The following is a 17,783-nucleotide window of genomic DNA, read 5'->3' as shown; positions in this document are numbered from 1 at the left end:
CAAAAATGCATTCCGTTTTCAGATTTTAACTAAATCTGACACTTTGAGTATATTAAAAAAAACCTATGAAATTAGTTAACCATACTTCTGCACCACTTAATACTTGTAACACCAAACGGGTTTGAATTTGAGTATACAAAATTGGAAATGCAACTTCATCCGGCTGTATCTCAGCGAAAACTCAACCGATTTGGATTATTCTTGTTGTGTTCGATCCGGAAGGATGTCAAAAATCACCTACATCAAGGTAGATTCAAAACAGATGCGTCTACCCTAAGTTACAATGACAAAGCCATTTCCAACTTTTTTTTCAAGTGTTCAAAGAGCCGGTGAAGTTGCTCCTAGGACTTCCAAGTTGAAAAAAAAAAACGCCACGATGAGCTTATCGATTTTCTTCATTCTTGACTTTCACTTTCCACAACTTTCCCTCCCCTCTGGCAAACTTGGCAATGTCCCAAGAAGGGAAAGAGAGTGTGTGTGGGAGCTGTTGCTCCCAACAGCTCGCAACACTAGGCCACCGGCAAACTTCCGTTCCAAGGCCAGTCATCATTTTACGACCGCACTCCATCAGCCACATTTTGTTTATTGCAACGGCTTTTTTCCCGTTTTTGTTTACTCTCCCAAGCTGTTGGCCAGCGGAAAAGGTTTTTTTTTGTTTTACTTCGGCACATCGACACCGAGCAGCACGCTTCGGGACGTCAATTTTCTTTCTCCCAACACTTCCGGCCATCTTCGAAAGAAGAACCTTTGCTGCCGTTTCCGCTCTGGTGGTTGGCAGGCTCAACACCGTGAATCCGCTGTTGCGCCGTGATTTATGCTACGTGGACGTTATTTGCTCGGAAGATTTCCGGTGAAATTTATTGCGGCTCCGACAAGAGCTGCGAGCTAGGTTAAAGAATTTAAGTTTTGTATGTTCCGTGTTCCAGAAATCCATCTGGTTCCTCTCATTGACATTGGAGAGGTAAGTTGATATTGATTCAATATATTTTTATAAAAAAAAACCTTTGAAATATTCTCTTTCAATTTTCTTTGTAATAGTGGTCATGTCTATTACATATCAACCTTCGCTCTTTTTCCTTAAATGCTTAGATATTTTAATTAATTTTTGTTACATCAAAGGTATTGTTTCTTCATTTTAATTAAATTATCTTTTATGCATCAAAAATAATATCTGATAAAGTATTTTCCCATCTCACAAGCCTGTTTCCCAATTCAATAGAAGCGAGTCCCTCTCAAAAACCCTCTCTCAGTTCAAAAAGTTCATAAACTCGGCAACATTATAGGCTCGCGCCTATTTCAACGCAGAAAGGTCGAGCACCAGGCTTGCGGCACAAACCAGCCCAAACAGTCCCAAACGCCGACCGACAGACCGGAGCGTATCCTCGTTATCGAACCACTTCCGCAATCCCCAAGCCAGTTGTTGAATTTAATCTTCCTCGGGCAGCCCTCCCCAAAACGGCCATCATCGTGGCCGGAGGACGCGGCCAGCCCGCGGACAGTAGCAAGTCGCTGGTTTGACAATTTAGTTTGTTGGTTACATGCTTTTGACAGCTGTCAGTTCGGCGTTGTCGTGCTATCTTGATGCACAAAAACGAGAGCACACAATGTAAACAATAACAATAAGTGTTAGCGGTAGTCGGGCATGTACGTGTGTCGAACGTGTTCTGACCCGGAATCCCTTTGGCCAGTTGTCGCATTTACAGCAATTGTCAGGGTGTGTCAAGATAGCACGACAAGATTGAAACTTCTTTCATAAGAAGAATGACAAAACAATGTACGTTTTTATTCAATATCTCAGGATTGAAATTAAATTTTGAGGTTCTGTGAATGTCTAAAGGTGAGGCATTGCACAAAATTGCGTTCTTAGCACAATTTGGCCCAAAGCCCGTTCGACAAGAAAACACGACGAAATTCGCCCATTCAAATCCGCAATTCCGATCAGCGAACTCCCTCTGTAATGCGTTCTGAAGTATAGTCGAAAACATCGACCCCCCCCCTTTGCTTGTTATTTTTAAATCTAGATCTCCCCTAATAGAACGACTCTCCCGTCCTGCTGGTTGCTCCAGTGCCCGGGTCAATCGGAGCCGAGTCCTTTTTGCGAAACCCCGCCGTCATTTTGAAGCCGCCACACGACCCATTCCGGGACACTCGAGAACCTTCGTAGTCGCACCATTTTGTGGTCCGTTTCCGGCGTTCTGCAATAGACAAGCAGATGAGAAATTTTGGAGTATTCTTTTGAAATTACGAAAATGACTAGCGCCACCTGTTGTCCAGAAGCTAAAACGAGGTAAAGGAGGTATTAGCCTATGACAAACAAAGAAACAAACTTGCACTTTTTCTTTATTGACAGTTTGCCAAACTCGCAAACAAAGCAAAATGAGGAGCGGCCGTGGCTGACTGGTTACGGTGTTCGCTTTGTAAGCGAATGGTTCTGGGTTCGATTCCCATCTGCTCCCAACGAGAAAGTTAAGAACACAGAAATTTGAAATGATGAATATGAACGAAAAATCAAGGTTGCTCGAGGCGGGGTTCGATCCCCCGTCCTTTGGATTGGTAAGCAAAAATGCTAACCACTAGGCCATGACGACCATACCTCCTTAAGTCAAAACTAACGCATAGAAATTATTTTCTTCGGAAGATGCCATCGAACTTTAAAATAAAGCATTGGAAACGAAATTTCAAGTCAACTTTAAACGCGTTTTTTCGAATTTTGTAATCCGTGAAATAGGAGTATAGTGAAACTCAAAAGAGTTTACCCTCCAATTGTCTGTGCTACTTCCGCGAAGCGCGAAACTGCACCTTCCGGGGAGAGACCACACCATCGAAGGCAACAACAAAAAACCCCAAAAAACCAAAGAGCTCATAATCCTGACCCGGATGGATCCCGGTCGAACTCGGTTTGGTTTGAAGTTGTGTTTGCTCCGCGTTGGATCGCCGCAAAATTCTCGCGAAATCGCGTCCGTCTTTTGGGTTTTGTGCCCTTTTTTGGTGGAGGGGTGGGGTGTGGTAGGAAATAGTCCTTTTTCGGTTGGTTGTTTTCTGTTTTTTTTTTTTTTTATGTGTGTGTCGTAACGACATCTGGGTCGAGCTGGGAGTTGAAAAAGCGAACGGAGGAAACGCAAATATTGTATAAAACAGTAAATGTATCGGGCAGGATTGTCGGGGAGGTTTGCCACCCATCACTTGGGTGCATGGTGGAAAATATCATTTGTAAAATTGTACAAAATGAAAGAGTTCATTTCATAACATTTTAGTAGTTTTCGAGAAATTTGAGTTTAGTCTAGAAGGTTTGCCAAACATTGCCTATAAGTTTTCTGTTTAATTTTTTTAAATTGTTTTTCATTATTTTTAGAAGGCAATTGTTTCCGTAGTAACAGTTAAATAGAGCGAATTTACGTTTGTAAACAAGCAGTCTGAACGTGAACGTGAACTGTCACTTGAGCACCATCCAGCTGCAGCTTTGTTGACAAACAAACGGAGTACACGGTCGCATGATGGCGGCATCGAGCCAGGATTAGGGGTGATCATGTTGATAAACATGTAACTTTTTTCAAGAAAAATAATATTTTTCCGACTGAATAAAATTTATTAGTACATGTTCGGGTAATTATTACTGATGTCTGAGAAGTGATTAAAAATCAAAAGTTTAATCCATATTTTTTTTATAACTTGAACTTTTTAACTCCGGTTGGGAACCCCTAAGTCTATCCACGACCGTTTCCAAAGACCGTGCCAGAAAATCCAGCTACCAGCAAAATCCACAATAATGTTCAGAAAAAAGCAAAAACATCCACTTTTTTAAAGGTTTTTGTCTGAAAGAAAACGAACACGAACAAAAAAAAAAACTTTTGTAAAACTAAGAACATTTCAAAGACTGCAAAACATCAGAGCCCCGGGCCGAAACTTCAAACACGAACAAAAGTTGCGAATCGAATAATAGCCGTGACGTTTTGGTATTTTGACAGTCTGGAACGCACGAATTATCCCACCATCGGTTTCCCGCACGGTTGAAGTGGAAATTGTTGCACATTACCATGAGATCTTAACTTTCTCTAAGGACCTGGAGTGTTTCAATTTAATCCTGGTACATTATAATTGAAGCAAAAAAATAAAATTGTATTAGAAATTTGATTTTACCCAAGAGTTATCCATTAAATCGGCCGATTTCAAGGCATTTTAATTTTAGATTTCAATAAGTTTGAAATTTGACTACATATAACTTTTGATGGGGATTTGACCATAGCAGCGATTTTGCCTTATTGGATTTGGCAGCTGTATCTTGCAAAGGAATTTTCTAATCGATTTTGGGTCTTTGGCAATGTTCTAGGAACTTGTGAGAACCATCTTAAAAATAATAACACTCTATAAAGTTTTTAAACTTATAATATAATCTTATAATTGATAAAAGTTGAATTTCCAAAAACCTTATTTTAAGATTTATATTTTTTGTGTTTAAGAGGACCAAAAAAACTTCTTTGAGATAAGGAGGCCACGATGAATATAAAAAAAAACACAAATTGAACAGATTTGATTTCTGTTTGTTAGCTTCACGCTGGGTGCTGAATAGTGGTTTGCAAAACGGCCCCAATTTTGAACTGTCAAAGTGGAACCAATTTACTGTTCGCCAAAAGTAGAAAGTATTGTTATCGGTCATTTAAAAAAAAGTTTTTTTTTCAAGAATGAAAAAATTGTTCAAGAATGAATTTTAAGAATCTTGAGTTAAAGTCAAGAAATCTTTAAAAAGTTGAACGTCATGATTCAAAATCCGGACACTTAGTAGCATTTAATTTTTGTTATAGCTGGCAAGAAATCATTTGATAAGTTGGAAATGAAGAAATATCATCAGGATGTAGTATAAACAGTCAATTTTGAGAGAGTGCATGCAAAATATGTCTTTTCTATCAATTTTTATCAGAATTTCAAAATTAAATTGACTTGCTGGGCTTTGAATCCCGGACACTGATAAAAGCTGATTCGAAATCCGGACATTCGATTTTGCTTATGAATCGCACAAATTTGGACTGGAATGATAGTGAATGGCATTCTTTAGTTCTCAAATTAGCTGTTAACATCAAAACAATCGATATTTTGTATAAAAAACTGCAAGAATTTGCGGAAATCAGAACCACAAATTTCTGTTTTGCTTTCCCGGTGCTTCGGACGCCTATGAAACATTTCAGCGAAACGTTTCACAGATTTGGTAAACTCATATTTTTATTTAATTTTATTGTTTGGACATTGGCTACAGCGTTCAAACAAACTTTCAATGAAAGTTGATGTTAGAATTTATCAAATAACACAGTTTTGACAATAATTATGCGAACTTATATCCAAATAATTGATAAAATATAAGGTGTCCGGATTTCGAAGCGTCCGGGAATTTGAATCATGACGTTATGGAGTCGATGCGGATGTTTCCATCTAGAAGCTGTCTTAACCTTAATTTGATTCCGTTCGAAAACCTACTGGTTTAGTGAAAGTCTTCTCTGTTTGTTGGATCAGCTCCGCTAGAATTAGCGATGTTTTTTCGCTGGACCAGGAAGAGCTGTCGGGATCCAAAATCAGCCAGGGAATTCATCTGCGTTATTGTAGAATGACAGTCTCGCCGCAGTTCTTCGTCATCCGTTAAAAAAAACCTCTACTATCCGATCCAAACTTGAAAACACTCGCAAACAACTGATTATAAAACAGCTCATTTTACCAGTAAGAAAAAGGTCAGGTCTGTGCTTGAACAGCTTCCTATTTTTTATTTATTCATAACTTATTTTTATTAGATCCGTTTAGGTGCTACGACCAGGTTGGGACCGAGCATCGGTTTAAAATCTAATTTATAATAATAATAAAAAAACTCCTTACAATCCATACTTAGAGATCATGTAACTGACTAGGGTTACTTGGTTCAAGCGGGTCTTGCAGGTCTTGAACCTGCCAATGTATTCGGGGAAAATGCCCCACAGCTCAGCCGAACTGTAGAGCACCTCCCCGGCTTCCTCTTTCGTGGCTCCACCGTCTCGGGAGCTTCCTTGGCTGCTTCCTGCGGGTCGAGGGCGACCCTTCGATTCTCCATCCGGAACTGCGCCCGGCAGCCGAGGGAACTGTCGACGGTTTGTCGACGGTTTTGGTTTCGGATAAAGTCCGCACGCTTGGGGTAACTGGACATTGCACTCGTCCGTCTTGTGGGGACCCCTACAGTTGTTGTACTTCCCCTTGAGGTGGCAGTTCTTGGTCCCATGGCCCAGCTGCAAGCAGTTCCTGCACTGGGTCACGTTTGGCCGCTTGTTCCTGTATGCCTCCCACCGGATGATAGTGCTTGCCACAGCCTTCATTTCAGAGAGCTTCTTCAGATTAGTGTATCCCATGGGGAAGACAATAATATACGGAGTTCCGTCCACGGTGGATTTTTTCTTCCGTTTGATGACATGCACCTCCAGCGCGTCCAGCTTGAGCAGGTACTTGACCTCATCCGGTTTCAGTTCATCAGGCGAAACACGAAGAACAAACCGATGATTTTGTTCGCTCCGTCGTTCGTGGGTGTAGAATTCCACTTTCTTCCTATTGAGAAGCTCCTGCAACTTGTCAAAATCTTTGACAGAGAAGTAGGTCACCTTGGTACCAAATTGGGTTAGTTTGTAAATCGGGTCGAAACCAAATCTTACAACTATCGCCACGAGCTTGTAAAAATCCGTGGTGTTCTTCACCACCAAAGGTGGTTGCTTTTGTTTACCTGCCGACTGACCGGGTGGTGGAGCCGCCGGGGCGTCTCCTCCTCCTGCTGGGCTGGCATTGTTGTTGTTTTCGTTTTCCGCTAGCGGGATGAGCTTGTTGTTGCTGAGCACATTCTCAGGGGTCTTCTTCCGCTTCCGATTTCCGGGGATGAGTTGGAAATCATCCCTCTCGGAGGTCTCTTCCACCTCCATCTGTCAAACAACTCGAGGCACGCAACGATGCCTTTAGCGCGCACGTCACAACACGTCTACTCTCTCGAAGCTGTCGAAACCAAGCGAGCTTCCTACTTTGTAGATGTAAACAAAGTGGGACCATCCGAAAATCACGTTACGCATTCGCTCTATTCATCGCCCAGGCTTTACGCAAGCAGATTGTAGAGCTAGATGAAATCAGATGGAGACGCCTAGTATTTCAAAAGTCAACTTTGTCTCACCACTAGGAGTATGTCGTCACCCAAATTCCACAGTGTGCAACGAAATCAGCTCAAGACGTTTCCCATCCGGAAGGGAGAGTGGGCGGGCGGGGGGGTCAAGACGCCATCAGCAGGGCCAGCGTTGCCACATGTACAGATTTATCTGTCATGGTACAGATTTTCAGCAAAGATCTGAGTACAGAATCTGTACGTACAGATGACAGATATTTGGGTCACCGTACAGATTTGTACAGATTTTCAGATAAAACAGATTTTTACTCAAAGTGATTTGATTGAATAGTTAAGTTATTGCAATTATCTCAACATTTATGAACTTTTCATTGATTAAATCTAGTTTAATTTTTGAAACATTTAGAAATGGATCATGCTTATATTTTTAACGGTCTTAAGATCCAGTTATGCTGGAATATTTTGAACTAGCAATCTCTCTCAATACTAACCACCAGTACGCAGCGGGTAATTGGCTCCCTCCCACTAACATTTACACACAATATCCTCTGTAGTTACTCTTAGGTTTGAGAGAACTGTATTTACAAAGACAACTGTATTCACAAAGCAGACTCATTGCTAACCAGGTTTCAGTAACGACAAGGACCTAATAAAAATAATTCATAGCATAGCATTTCGTTATAATAAAGTTATAACATAATTTCGAGCATTTCCGATTCTTTTCAAAAATGATTTAGAAATGAAGGAGAACACAGGTAAAATAAAATCTAAAATACTTCAAAAATTTAATAAAAGTTGTAGTGAATCCAACTGAAATTAATGAGGCATAAAGTTTATTGTATTTTTTAATAATTTGAATATGTTTTTAAATCATATGAAAAAAAATCATGATTTTTATACATCCATAATCTTGCTTATTGCATTTAACGCAATTTTTGCAAGAAAAAAGTTTGATAATAAATATTATCTTTTTAGCATTCCATACTTTACTAGCACTAAATTTGAAAAAAATATTTACAACCGCCTTGTAGTTGCCTGAATATTAAAAACAAATGTAATCCTCATTATTCAAACCATTATTATTTGGTTTTTGAAAGTTAACTTCATTATGTCACATTAAACTATTTAATAAATGAAATCTGGTCAAAAAAAATTTATTGAAAGTTTTCGATAAATTATGTTTTGTACCGTCAACTGGGTCGATCGGGACTGCAGTCTGAATAGTATGAATATGGATTACAGTCTAACTTTAATTCTTAAATTCTTAAATTGTTAAATTTTTAAATTCTTAAATTCTTAAATTCTTAAATTCTTAAATTCTTAAATTCTTAAATTCTTAAATTCTTAAATTCTTAAATTCTTAAATTCTTAAATTCTTAAATTCTTAAATTCTTAAATTTAAATTTTAAATTCTTAAATTCTTAAATTCTTAAATTCTTAAATTCTTAAATTCTTAAATTCTTAAATTCTTAAATTCTTAAATTCTTAAATTCTTAAATTCTTAAATTCTTAAATTCTTAAATTCTTAAATTCTTAAATTCTTAAATTCTTAAATTCTTAAATTCTTAAATTCTTAAATTCTTAAATATCAGAAATCTTAAATTCTTAAATTCTTAAATTCTTAAATTCTTAAATTCTTAAATTCTTAAATTCTTAAATTCTTAAATTCTTAAATTCTTAAATTCTTAAATTCTTAAATTCTTAAATTCTTAAATTCTTAAATTCTTAAATTCTTAAATTCTTTAATTCTTTAATTTTTTAATTCTTTAAATCTTTAATTCTTTGATTCTTTAATTCTTTAATTCTTTAATTCTTTAATTCTTTAATTCTTTAATTCTTTAATTCTTTAATTCTTTAATTCTTTAATTCTTTAATTCTTTAATTCTTTGATTCTTTGATTCTTTAATTCTTTAATTCTTCAATTCTTTTACTCTTAAATTTTTAAATTCCTAAATTCTTTGATATTTTTTTATTTTCAAATTTGGGTAAGCTCTTAAATTTTAGATTTTTATTTTGAATTTTAACTGTTTTTTGAATATAGTTTTGAATTTAAAGCAGCGATTCTCAACGGGAGTACCGGGCCTACTTGATTCACGTGGCAGGGGGTACCGGCCTAGAAGAAGGTTGAGAATTGCTGATTTAAAGGATTTTGAATGTTTAAATTGTTAAATTATTTTTATTTAATTTAATTATTTTTAATATTAGAATTGTTAAGCTTTGAATTTGTTATTTTTAAATTTTGTTTTGTATACATATTTATTTTTTTTTTAATCTTAGATTTTATTATTTCTAAATTTTGAAATGTTTTTTTTAATTTGTATTTTTGCTTGAAAAGAAGTAAACCAAAGAGAAAATCCATAAACATACAGATTATGGATTTTCTCTTTGGTTTACTTCTTTTCAAGCAAAATACAAAAAACTTTCTTTTAATTTCAAGATTCTGCTTTTTGAGATTAGGCATCATAAAGCAATTCGGAATTTCAAAATTATAATATTGATTACAAAATTATTGATACATTTATTAATTTTAGTTGCAATTAAATAAACAAATTCTGAATATTTAAAAAATTTCACGAGAAAATTTTGCAAACAAACATAGCGCCAAGAAACTTCATACACCACTTTCCGTTTCTATTACATTTAAGGAAAATCTTTTCGCGACCCTTTCCTTGAGCGTTACTCGGGCGTTTTTTATATGAAATTCTGCGATTCTTCCGAGCTGCATATCAACATTTAGTGTTGTCATAAAATTGTTCAAAATGCATGTTAAAAAAAAGTTTTTTACAAAAAATATACCGTACAGATAATGGTACAGATATTCGCCATGCTTGGTGCAGATAAGACAGATTTTTGGGCCTTCTGATACAGACGAGCATGTGGCAACACTGAGCAGGACACAAATTGACGGCAAGGCGGTGAAACTCCGAGCGCGCTGCAAATGGTAAATCTAATTTAGGTCGAGGCGGTAATTTGACGTAATTTCGGGCGCTTTATTGGATTTTGCAAAATTTGAAATTGCCTCGGAGCGTCGGTGCTCGGCCCTTTCGGAGGAATGCCCCGGAGGGAAGGACCGGAGCTCGCACTGGGATTAAAGTTTGTATCTCTGCGATTGGCTCGAGTACCGACTGTGTATACAGCAACAGTAGGCAGATGTTGGATCGACCGGCGGACGAAGGCCTAGGCAACAGTTGGCTGGGTGGTAGAATAATTCATTTTATGGGAATCCGGAATGCTCGAGGATTAATTTCCTGCCTCCTGTTGCTGACGGTAGGTTGTGAGACGCCAATAGTAGAATATTTATGGGTTTTAACAGATTGTGAACTCATGAAATGAGCGGTCAAGGTGGGGATAGATGGAATTTTTGAATTGAAATGGCACACAAATTTATAGCTGAGGTTCTGCAAAAAAATAATACCACTATGGATACTATGATTTCTAATTTGAATTGATTTGTTGAAAAGCTTAATCTCTCACTTTGGAAATCGATGACACAAAAGTCACAACGAGTTTGCATCTGCCAATGGGATTGGGTAGATAAGTGTTAATCTGACGGGGGATGCGGAAATGTTTCCAAGCGAACCAATTTAAACAGTCACCAGCAGATGGGTGGTGGAGTACGCTTGAGGTATGTACTCGGAACGAGTTCATTAAAAGTGCACGTTATTCTTGATGAAAATGCAGCCCTAATTGAGCCGCGTTTGCAACACTGTGGGCGACACGTTTATTTGAAAAAATGTATTTTATGATTTGTTTAATGCAATTTATAAAACATATTTTTTCTTTAGCTTTAAAAAAAATAATACAAAATTATTCTTCATCTTTTTCCACAGGTAATTTCACCGTGAAATCAGTCAAAATTTTTTAAAGTCAAATTAGCCACGAGTGAATCAGAAAAGTGTGCAACGGCGGCATCACATTTGTCACTCTTCTAAACAAAAACCAATAGGAGAGTTACGCGCCACCCACAACCCGGTTGACGGTTACGGATCATCGTCGCGTGACCACGCGGGAGTAGCACGGCGGGAAAAAGCAATTAAAATGGGTGTGACCTCGTCGTCACGCCAGGACGTGAGCATGCTCTCGGACGAGGACGGTGAGTAATTGTTTTCTTGATTATTCTGAAACTGTTTCGTGGATGAGAAAAAAAACACACAGTTAATCATTGCTCGTGTCGAAATAAAAAATATCATGATTCGTTTGGGTAGACGGCTCTTCTCACTTTAATTGATTAAGTTTAATTGATGTTTCATTTTCAGTCATTAAAAGCAATCTCTGCGAAATGAAAACAAGTTTGCTTCAAGCAAGACTTAATTTGCATAAATTTAATTGGCTGCCCTGGAATAATTATGATGATGATCATGTTGATTGCAAATGAAGCAAAACCTTGATTTGGGCAAACTTTGGTAACGGAAAGCTTTAGCCACATCAGAGCCTCCCTGTAGCGAAGCCATAAAGTAAACAAATCCAAACTTTGATCCGACTAATCCAGCTGGAAGCCACGGTAGCAAAACAACAGTAACTCAGGCGTTCGCTCTAACGCCTTCTCATCATAATTAAGTTTGTAGGTAGTTGGTGGTGTGCGCTTTTAGTGAATTAAAGTGCTCTTTTAGCAAACAAGCAAAAACGTAAAAAAGCAAAAAAGCAAAAACGTAAAAAAGCAAAAAAGCAAAAAAGCAAAAAAGCATAAAAGCAAAAAAGCAAAAAAGCAAAAAAGCAAAAAAGCAAAAAAGCAAAAAAGCAAAAAAGCAAAAAAGCAAAAAAGCAAAAAGCAAAAAGCAAAAAGCAAAAGCAAAAAGCATAAAAGCAAAAAGCAAAAGCAAAAAGCAAAAAGCAAAAGCAAAAGCAAAAAGCAAAAAGCAAAGCAAAAAGCAAAAAGCAAAAGCAAAAAGCAAAAAGCAAAAAGCAAAAAGCAAAAAGCAAAAGCAAAAAGCAAAAAGCAAAAAGCAAAAAGCAAAAAGCAAAAAGCAAAAAGCAAAAAGCAAAAAGCAAAAAGCAAAAAGCAAAAAGCAAAAAGCAAAAAGCAAAAAGCAAAAAGCAAAAAGCAAAAAGCAAAAAGCAAAAAGCAAAAAGCAAAAAGCAAAAAGCAAAAAGCAAAAAGCAAAAAGCAAAAAGCAAAAAGCAAAAAGCAAAAAGCAAAAAGCAAAAAGCAAAAAGCAAAAAGCAAAAAGCAAAAAGCAGAGCGGAAGAGCAAACGCAAAAGCAAAAAGCAAAAAGCAAAAAGCAAAAAGCAAAAAGCAAAAGCAAAAAGCAAAAAGCAAAAAGCAAAAAGCAAAAAGCAAAAAGCAAAAAGCAAAAAGCAAAAAGCAAAAAGCAAAAAGCAAAAAGCAAAAAGCAAAAAGCAAAAAGCAAAAAGCAAAAAGCAAAAAGCAAAAAGCAAAAAGCAAAAAGCAAAAAGCAAAAGCAAAAAGCAAAAGCAAAAAAGCAAAAAGCAAAAGCAAAAAGCAAAAAGCAAAAAGCAAAAGCAAAGCAAAGCAAAAAGCAAAAAGCAAAAGCAAAAAGCAAAAAAGCAAAAGCAAAAGCAAAAAGCAAAAAGCAAAAGCAAAAGCAAAGCAAAAAGCAAAGCAAAAAGCAAAAAAGCAAAAAGCAAAAAGCAAAAAGCAAAGCAAAAAGCAAAAAGCAAAAAGCAAAAAGCAAAAAGCAAAGCAAAAGCAAAAAGCAAAAAGCAAAAAGCAAAAAGCAAAAAGCAAAAAGCAAAAAGCAAAAAGCAAAAAGCAAAAAGCAAAAAGCAAAAAGCAAAAAGCAAAAAGCAAAAAGCAAAAAGCAAAAAGCAAAAAGCAAAAAGCAAAAAGCAAAAAGCAAAAAGCAAAAAGCAAAAAGCAAAAAGCAAAAAAGCAAAAAAGCAAAAAAGCAAAAAAGCAAAAAAGCAAAAAAGCAAAAAAGTAAAAAAAAAACAAAAAAAAAAACAAGAAAAGCAAAAAAGCATAAAGTAATTTTGTGGAGTAAGAACAAAAAAGGATCTAAGCTAGAATAATTTCTTTCAACCCTTTTCAAAGCATCGTGCTTACAAGGTAATCGAGGTCGAAACCGAAACTCACGATAGAGAAACTTTTTATGGCTGTCATTTTTAAGCGTCCCATGATGATGATTCTGCACTTGTGCTGGTCCAATAAAAGTGAGAGTGTGGATGAGTAAAATGTAAGAACTTCATCAGGGTCATGAGAGTCATTGCTACTCATGATGATGATAGCTTTTTGCTGAGTTTTTCCTGGTTGGAGGAGGTGCTGAATGTAAAGGTTGTAAAACTTTTAGGGTTCTCGATTAATTTGATAATTTTAATTCGCTAAATAAAAAAATGATTGGTTTTCATGTACTTTTACGTTTTCCAACATTATTGGCATAGCATTTTTTCCAAGGTCGCACAAATATTTCTACCACTGCAAATAGAGAAGAAAGAAAAATGATCGAGCAAAACTTCCTCAACAGTTCACGTACAGTTCTCTACGGAGAAATAAAATGACAATCGACAAGTTGTCAGGAAACGTAATGCAAAAAAAAAAGATAGCAAAAACCCCAGTTTGATTCTAGAACCAACATGTTGCATTTGTTGAACTAGGAAAGGAAATGGGACGATTGACTTTCTTTTAGAACTTTTATGCAAAGTTCGTTATGAGCGAATGAAAAGATATTTGCAGTCTTGGAGACTGCATGTTAATTTAAGAAATTTGACAATTTTATCCATGTTGTCATTATATAATTCCAAGAAAAAATCTTGCTCCCCTCTTATACGCAATATATCAAGCCAAAAGACACAAACTTGCCGCAAGATAAAAACAAATAAATATAATCAAGAATTTCTCAGCGCAAAACCGGTCTCAAATCTCATAACAAAACAATCCCCCCCCCCACTCCCAAACCCCCCTTTGGTAGCAGCATATTTCCGGCGCAAAACTTTACTCACCCCTGAGACTGACAGTCAAACTTTCAATCAACCCTGGTTGCTTCGTTCGTTCGGTTGGTTGTTTTGCGCGGCAGAGACGAAAAGTTTTTAACCCTCCAGGCAGAAAAAAAACAAAAAACTTGCCGAGCAGGCGGAAAATGAGACCAGAATACAATTTAATGACGTTAAGCGAGGGGGGACGGAATTTTCAAGCTCAGCAAAAAAAAAAAGCAAAAAATCGCAAAACAACTTGGAACAGCGAAAATAAAGTCACTTGCCAGCCGTACATGCTGGGAATAGGAGCGGGGGAGGAGGCTTTTTAAACTTTCATTCAGTGTGAATCGGGTGAAGACACTTTTAGTTTTTTTTATAATTTTATTTAGTGCTATCGAGATAGGCTGTTGTTGTGGTGGAAATGTTGCATGAGCTGTTAGGTATTTTTTTGCATAAATTTAGAAAAGTCGTACCTAATTTTTTTGTGGAACATGTAAAACTACACGTAAACAGATGTGAATTTACATACAGATTTTTTGAGCACAAATTTAAAAATGTTGTTATTAAAAATATGTAATTTTACCTAAATTTTTCTGGAACATGTAAAATTACATTAAAACAGATGTAAATTTACATACAGAGTCATTACATTTTTTATCTGCAACAAAATTTTTCATACCATGATTTTTTACTGTGTCGCTTGTAACTTTGAAGACTTGATAGATACCAAACTCAATCTCTAAATTTATTGAGTAGGTAGATCGAACAGGAATCGTTTTTTTTTGTTAAACTTTAACATTAACGTGGAAAATGTAAACTACCCCCTCCCGAGCAAACTCACTGTCATTTTCCCGTATCTCACACTATTAGCATCCAACTGTGTGAATAATTGATTGCACCTGTGCTGCTGCTGCGAGGAAGCAAAGTTTGCTGATAGCTTTGCACGAAACTTAACCTTGGAGATAATCTTCAGGAGTTCTGGAGGTGTGAGGAGGGGTTCGTTTCGTGCTAAAACCAAACAACTTTCGTTTCGAGCACTAAACGTGGTGAATAAATTAGCAGCGTTGATGACACGAGAGTTCGTATGCGAGCTGTACAAAACCTTGTAGAGCTTTTCTGCGGGTGGTTTTTGTGGTGAGACATTGCCTGAAACATATAATACCACAAGCCGAATAACTGGGATAGCGCAAGAATATGAGCCAAATGGGTTCGATTCCCTTCCATGCTCTAGAATAGATCGTTTTTGAATCTTTTAATCTTCAAATCTTCAAATCTTCAAATTTTCAAATCTTCAAATCTTCAAATCTTCAAATCTTCAAATCTTCAAATCTTCAAATCTTCAAATCTTCAAATCTTCAAATCTTCAAATCTTCAAATCTTCAAATCTTCAAATCTTCAAATCTTCAAATCTTCAAATCTTCAAATCTTCAAATCTTCAAATCTTCAAATCTTCAAATCTTCAAATCTTCAAATCTTCAAATCTTCAAATTTTCAAATCTTCAAATCTTCAAATCTTCAAATCTTCAAATCTTCAAATCTTCAAATCTTCAAATCTTCAAATCTTCAAATCTTCAAATCTTCAAATCTTTAAATCTTCAAATCTCCAAATCTTCAAATCTCCAAATCTCCAAATCTTCAAATCTTCAAATCTTCAAATCTTCAAATCTTCAAATCTTCAAATCTTCAAATCTTCAAATCTTTTTTTTTTCTTATGTCGTCTATCATATTTTTTTTTCTTATGTCGTCTATCTTTTATTTACTTGTTTCAGAGGACAAAAAATCGCAATTTTTTGTATCTTCTTTGAATCCAGTTTTTAATGTAAAATCATATTTGCTTTCGAAAAGTACTTTTCACATGTTTTGATAAAGCGGACCGTTTTCAAGATATAGCGACATTATGTTTTTCGATGTTTCAAAATAGCATTAATTAAAATATTTTTTTGGAAAAGCTGAAAAAAATTTCAATAATTTTTTTTATTAGAGAATTGAAGATTGAACCTCAATTTGTAGGATCTTATGGAATTAACTCTAACTTTTCAAAATGGTTTCTTTCACTTTTGGGGCAATGACTTTCAATGATGGTTCTGAATTCAGGGTCCAGAAATAGTAAATTAAATCAAAGAAACCCATTTTTTGATTGAAACATTCTGAATCAAGATTTGAAAACAAACATGGCTGCTAAACGGCCGATCGGGAATGATGCCTTTCAGAGCCTTAATATACTCGATATTATTCAATGAGACCTTGTTGAAATGTTAGTCTTGATTCTAAAATTTTCAAAATATTTGTTTTTTTGTTCTTTAAAACTTATGAAAATTTAAAAATTATGAATTTTGGGAAGTTTATTAAAAATTCGCCCAATTTTTTTCCGTGTTCTAATTTTTCTAGGTAGTTTCATAAAAAAAATCCTTCAAAAGATACAGATTTTTTTTGTGTGGATAGCTGTCAAAATTGTATGGAGCCTCGTATGGGTGAATCAAAAAATAGAATGTTTAAAAATTTGACGGTACCGTCATCAGGGGTGACATTAAGTCTGAGGGGTGAAATTGGGTCATACAAAAATACTTAAATTTGTTTAAATTTTTAGTATAACTTCCTAATTTTTGTAAATGGCTCGAAATGTAATTCTTTGATTTATAAAAGGATTTCATGTTTAAACTGTAAGTTTGCAAAAAAAAAGTATTTTTGGACTTTTGACTAAATTTCCGCGGCAACGTTAATCGATTTCAATTTTCAATTATTATTTATTTATACGATATTTATTGGTTAACAGACCAACACTTTTTTCAAATTAAAAAAAGAATGTTATTTTTATGTTATTTTTGTCTAATTAGGAACTTTTGCAAAATGTAATAAAAAACAAAAAAATACGAATGTTAAAAAAAACTCATCAAAAAAGGAAATTTAAATTTTGTTCAGGTCTATGAACCAAATCTATGAACATTATTATCTTCCCGAGCAGACGGAAATAACTTGTGAATAACATATTTTGATATTTCAAAATACTAGGCCAGTAACATTTTATGTTATTTATAACAAGATTTGTTATTCGCCGTAATGAATTTTTTGTTATTGGATTGTTATTGTAATAACGGACAAATAACATTTTTAGTTATTATTCGAATAAATCTCTGTTATTTTTTTTTGTTATTTAAACAACTAATCCGATCATCCCAATAACAGTTGAAGTTATTCCTCTATAACAAAAAATGTTATTACAAAGTTGTTTAGGCGTTCAACCAATATCAGACCAATAACAAATTTTGTTATGATAACATAAACTGCTATTAAACTCTTTCTTTTCAAGAAATTCACAAAACACTTTCTGTTATTTTAACAGTATTTGTTATTGAAATGACATGAATTTTGTTATTACCGTCTGCTCGGGTTTCTCAAAACAGATTCGAGGGATCTGTGACCAACTGACCACATTTCTGTGGCGCGTCTAGCCTTCGTGGATGCTGCATAATTTGGTTCATTATTTTTACCTGATGTTGCTTCAATTAGTTCGCAAATTGATCAACGCTGAAATTTAATTCCGCCGCTCTGTTGCGTTTCGTTAAATTTAATCAGCATCCCGCCGGCATCGTTTAATGAGAGGGGGTATTGACGTACCATATGAAATTCTCCTACCAGGAGGGTCGTCATTAATTTGGGCGCCATTTTTTTTTTGATTGCCAACCGCCACTTGTCATTTCTCGTTAGCGCTTTTTTCCGACGATTTTCCGTTTAAAGCTTTTTTCTGAAATTCTGCCAAAATACCTACTCCAACTCCCCACCTCTTTATGATGAGCAATTATTTTA

General features: G+C 35.6%; 2 protein-coding genes across 2 annotated transcripts in view; one reads left to right on the top strand and one right to left on the bottom strand.

Moving 5' to 3' along the window:
- LOC6050385 (serine/threonine-protein kinase 32A) overlaps nt 1-17,783 on the top strand; it is a 299,642-nt gene that overhangs the window by 24,861 nt on the left and 256,998 nt on the right. The window contains exon 2 of the mRNA XM_038256038.1: nt 10,939-11,201. Within this exon, the coding sequence (XP_038111966.1) occupies nt 11,147-11,201 (55 nt within the window). The 5' untranslated portion in view covers nt 10,939-11,146. The remainder of the gene's footprint in view (nt 1-10,938; nt 11,202-17,783) is intronic.
- On the bottom strand, nt 1,825-7,008 carry LOC119767441. The gene is made up of 2 exons (XM_038256046.1): nt 6,725-7,008; nt 1,825-2,195 (listed from the first exon to the last, which is right to left on the bottom strand). Exons 1-2 carry the CDS (start codon nt 6,915-6,917, stop codon nt 2,029-2,031), a joined length of 360 nt encoding a protein of 119 aa, XP_038111974.1. The 5' UTR covers nt 6,918-7,008; the 3' UTR covers nt 1,825-2,028.

This window comes from Culex quinquefasciatus, chromosome 1 (genome assembly GCF_015732765.1).
Source record: "Culex quinquefasciatus strain JHB chromosome 1, VPISU_Cqui_1.0_pri_paternal, whole genome shotgun sequence".
Lineage (NCBI taxonomy): Eukaryota > Metazoa > Arthropoda > Insecta > Diptera > Culicidae > Culex > Culex quinquefasciatus.
This window is presented reverse-complemented; position numbering and strand designations above follow the sequence as displayed.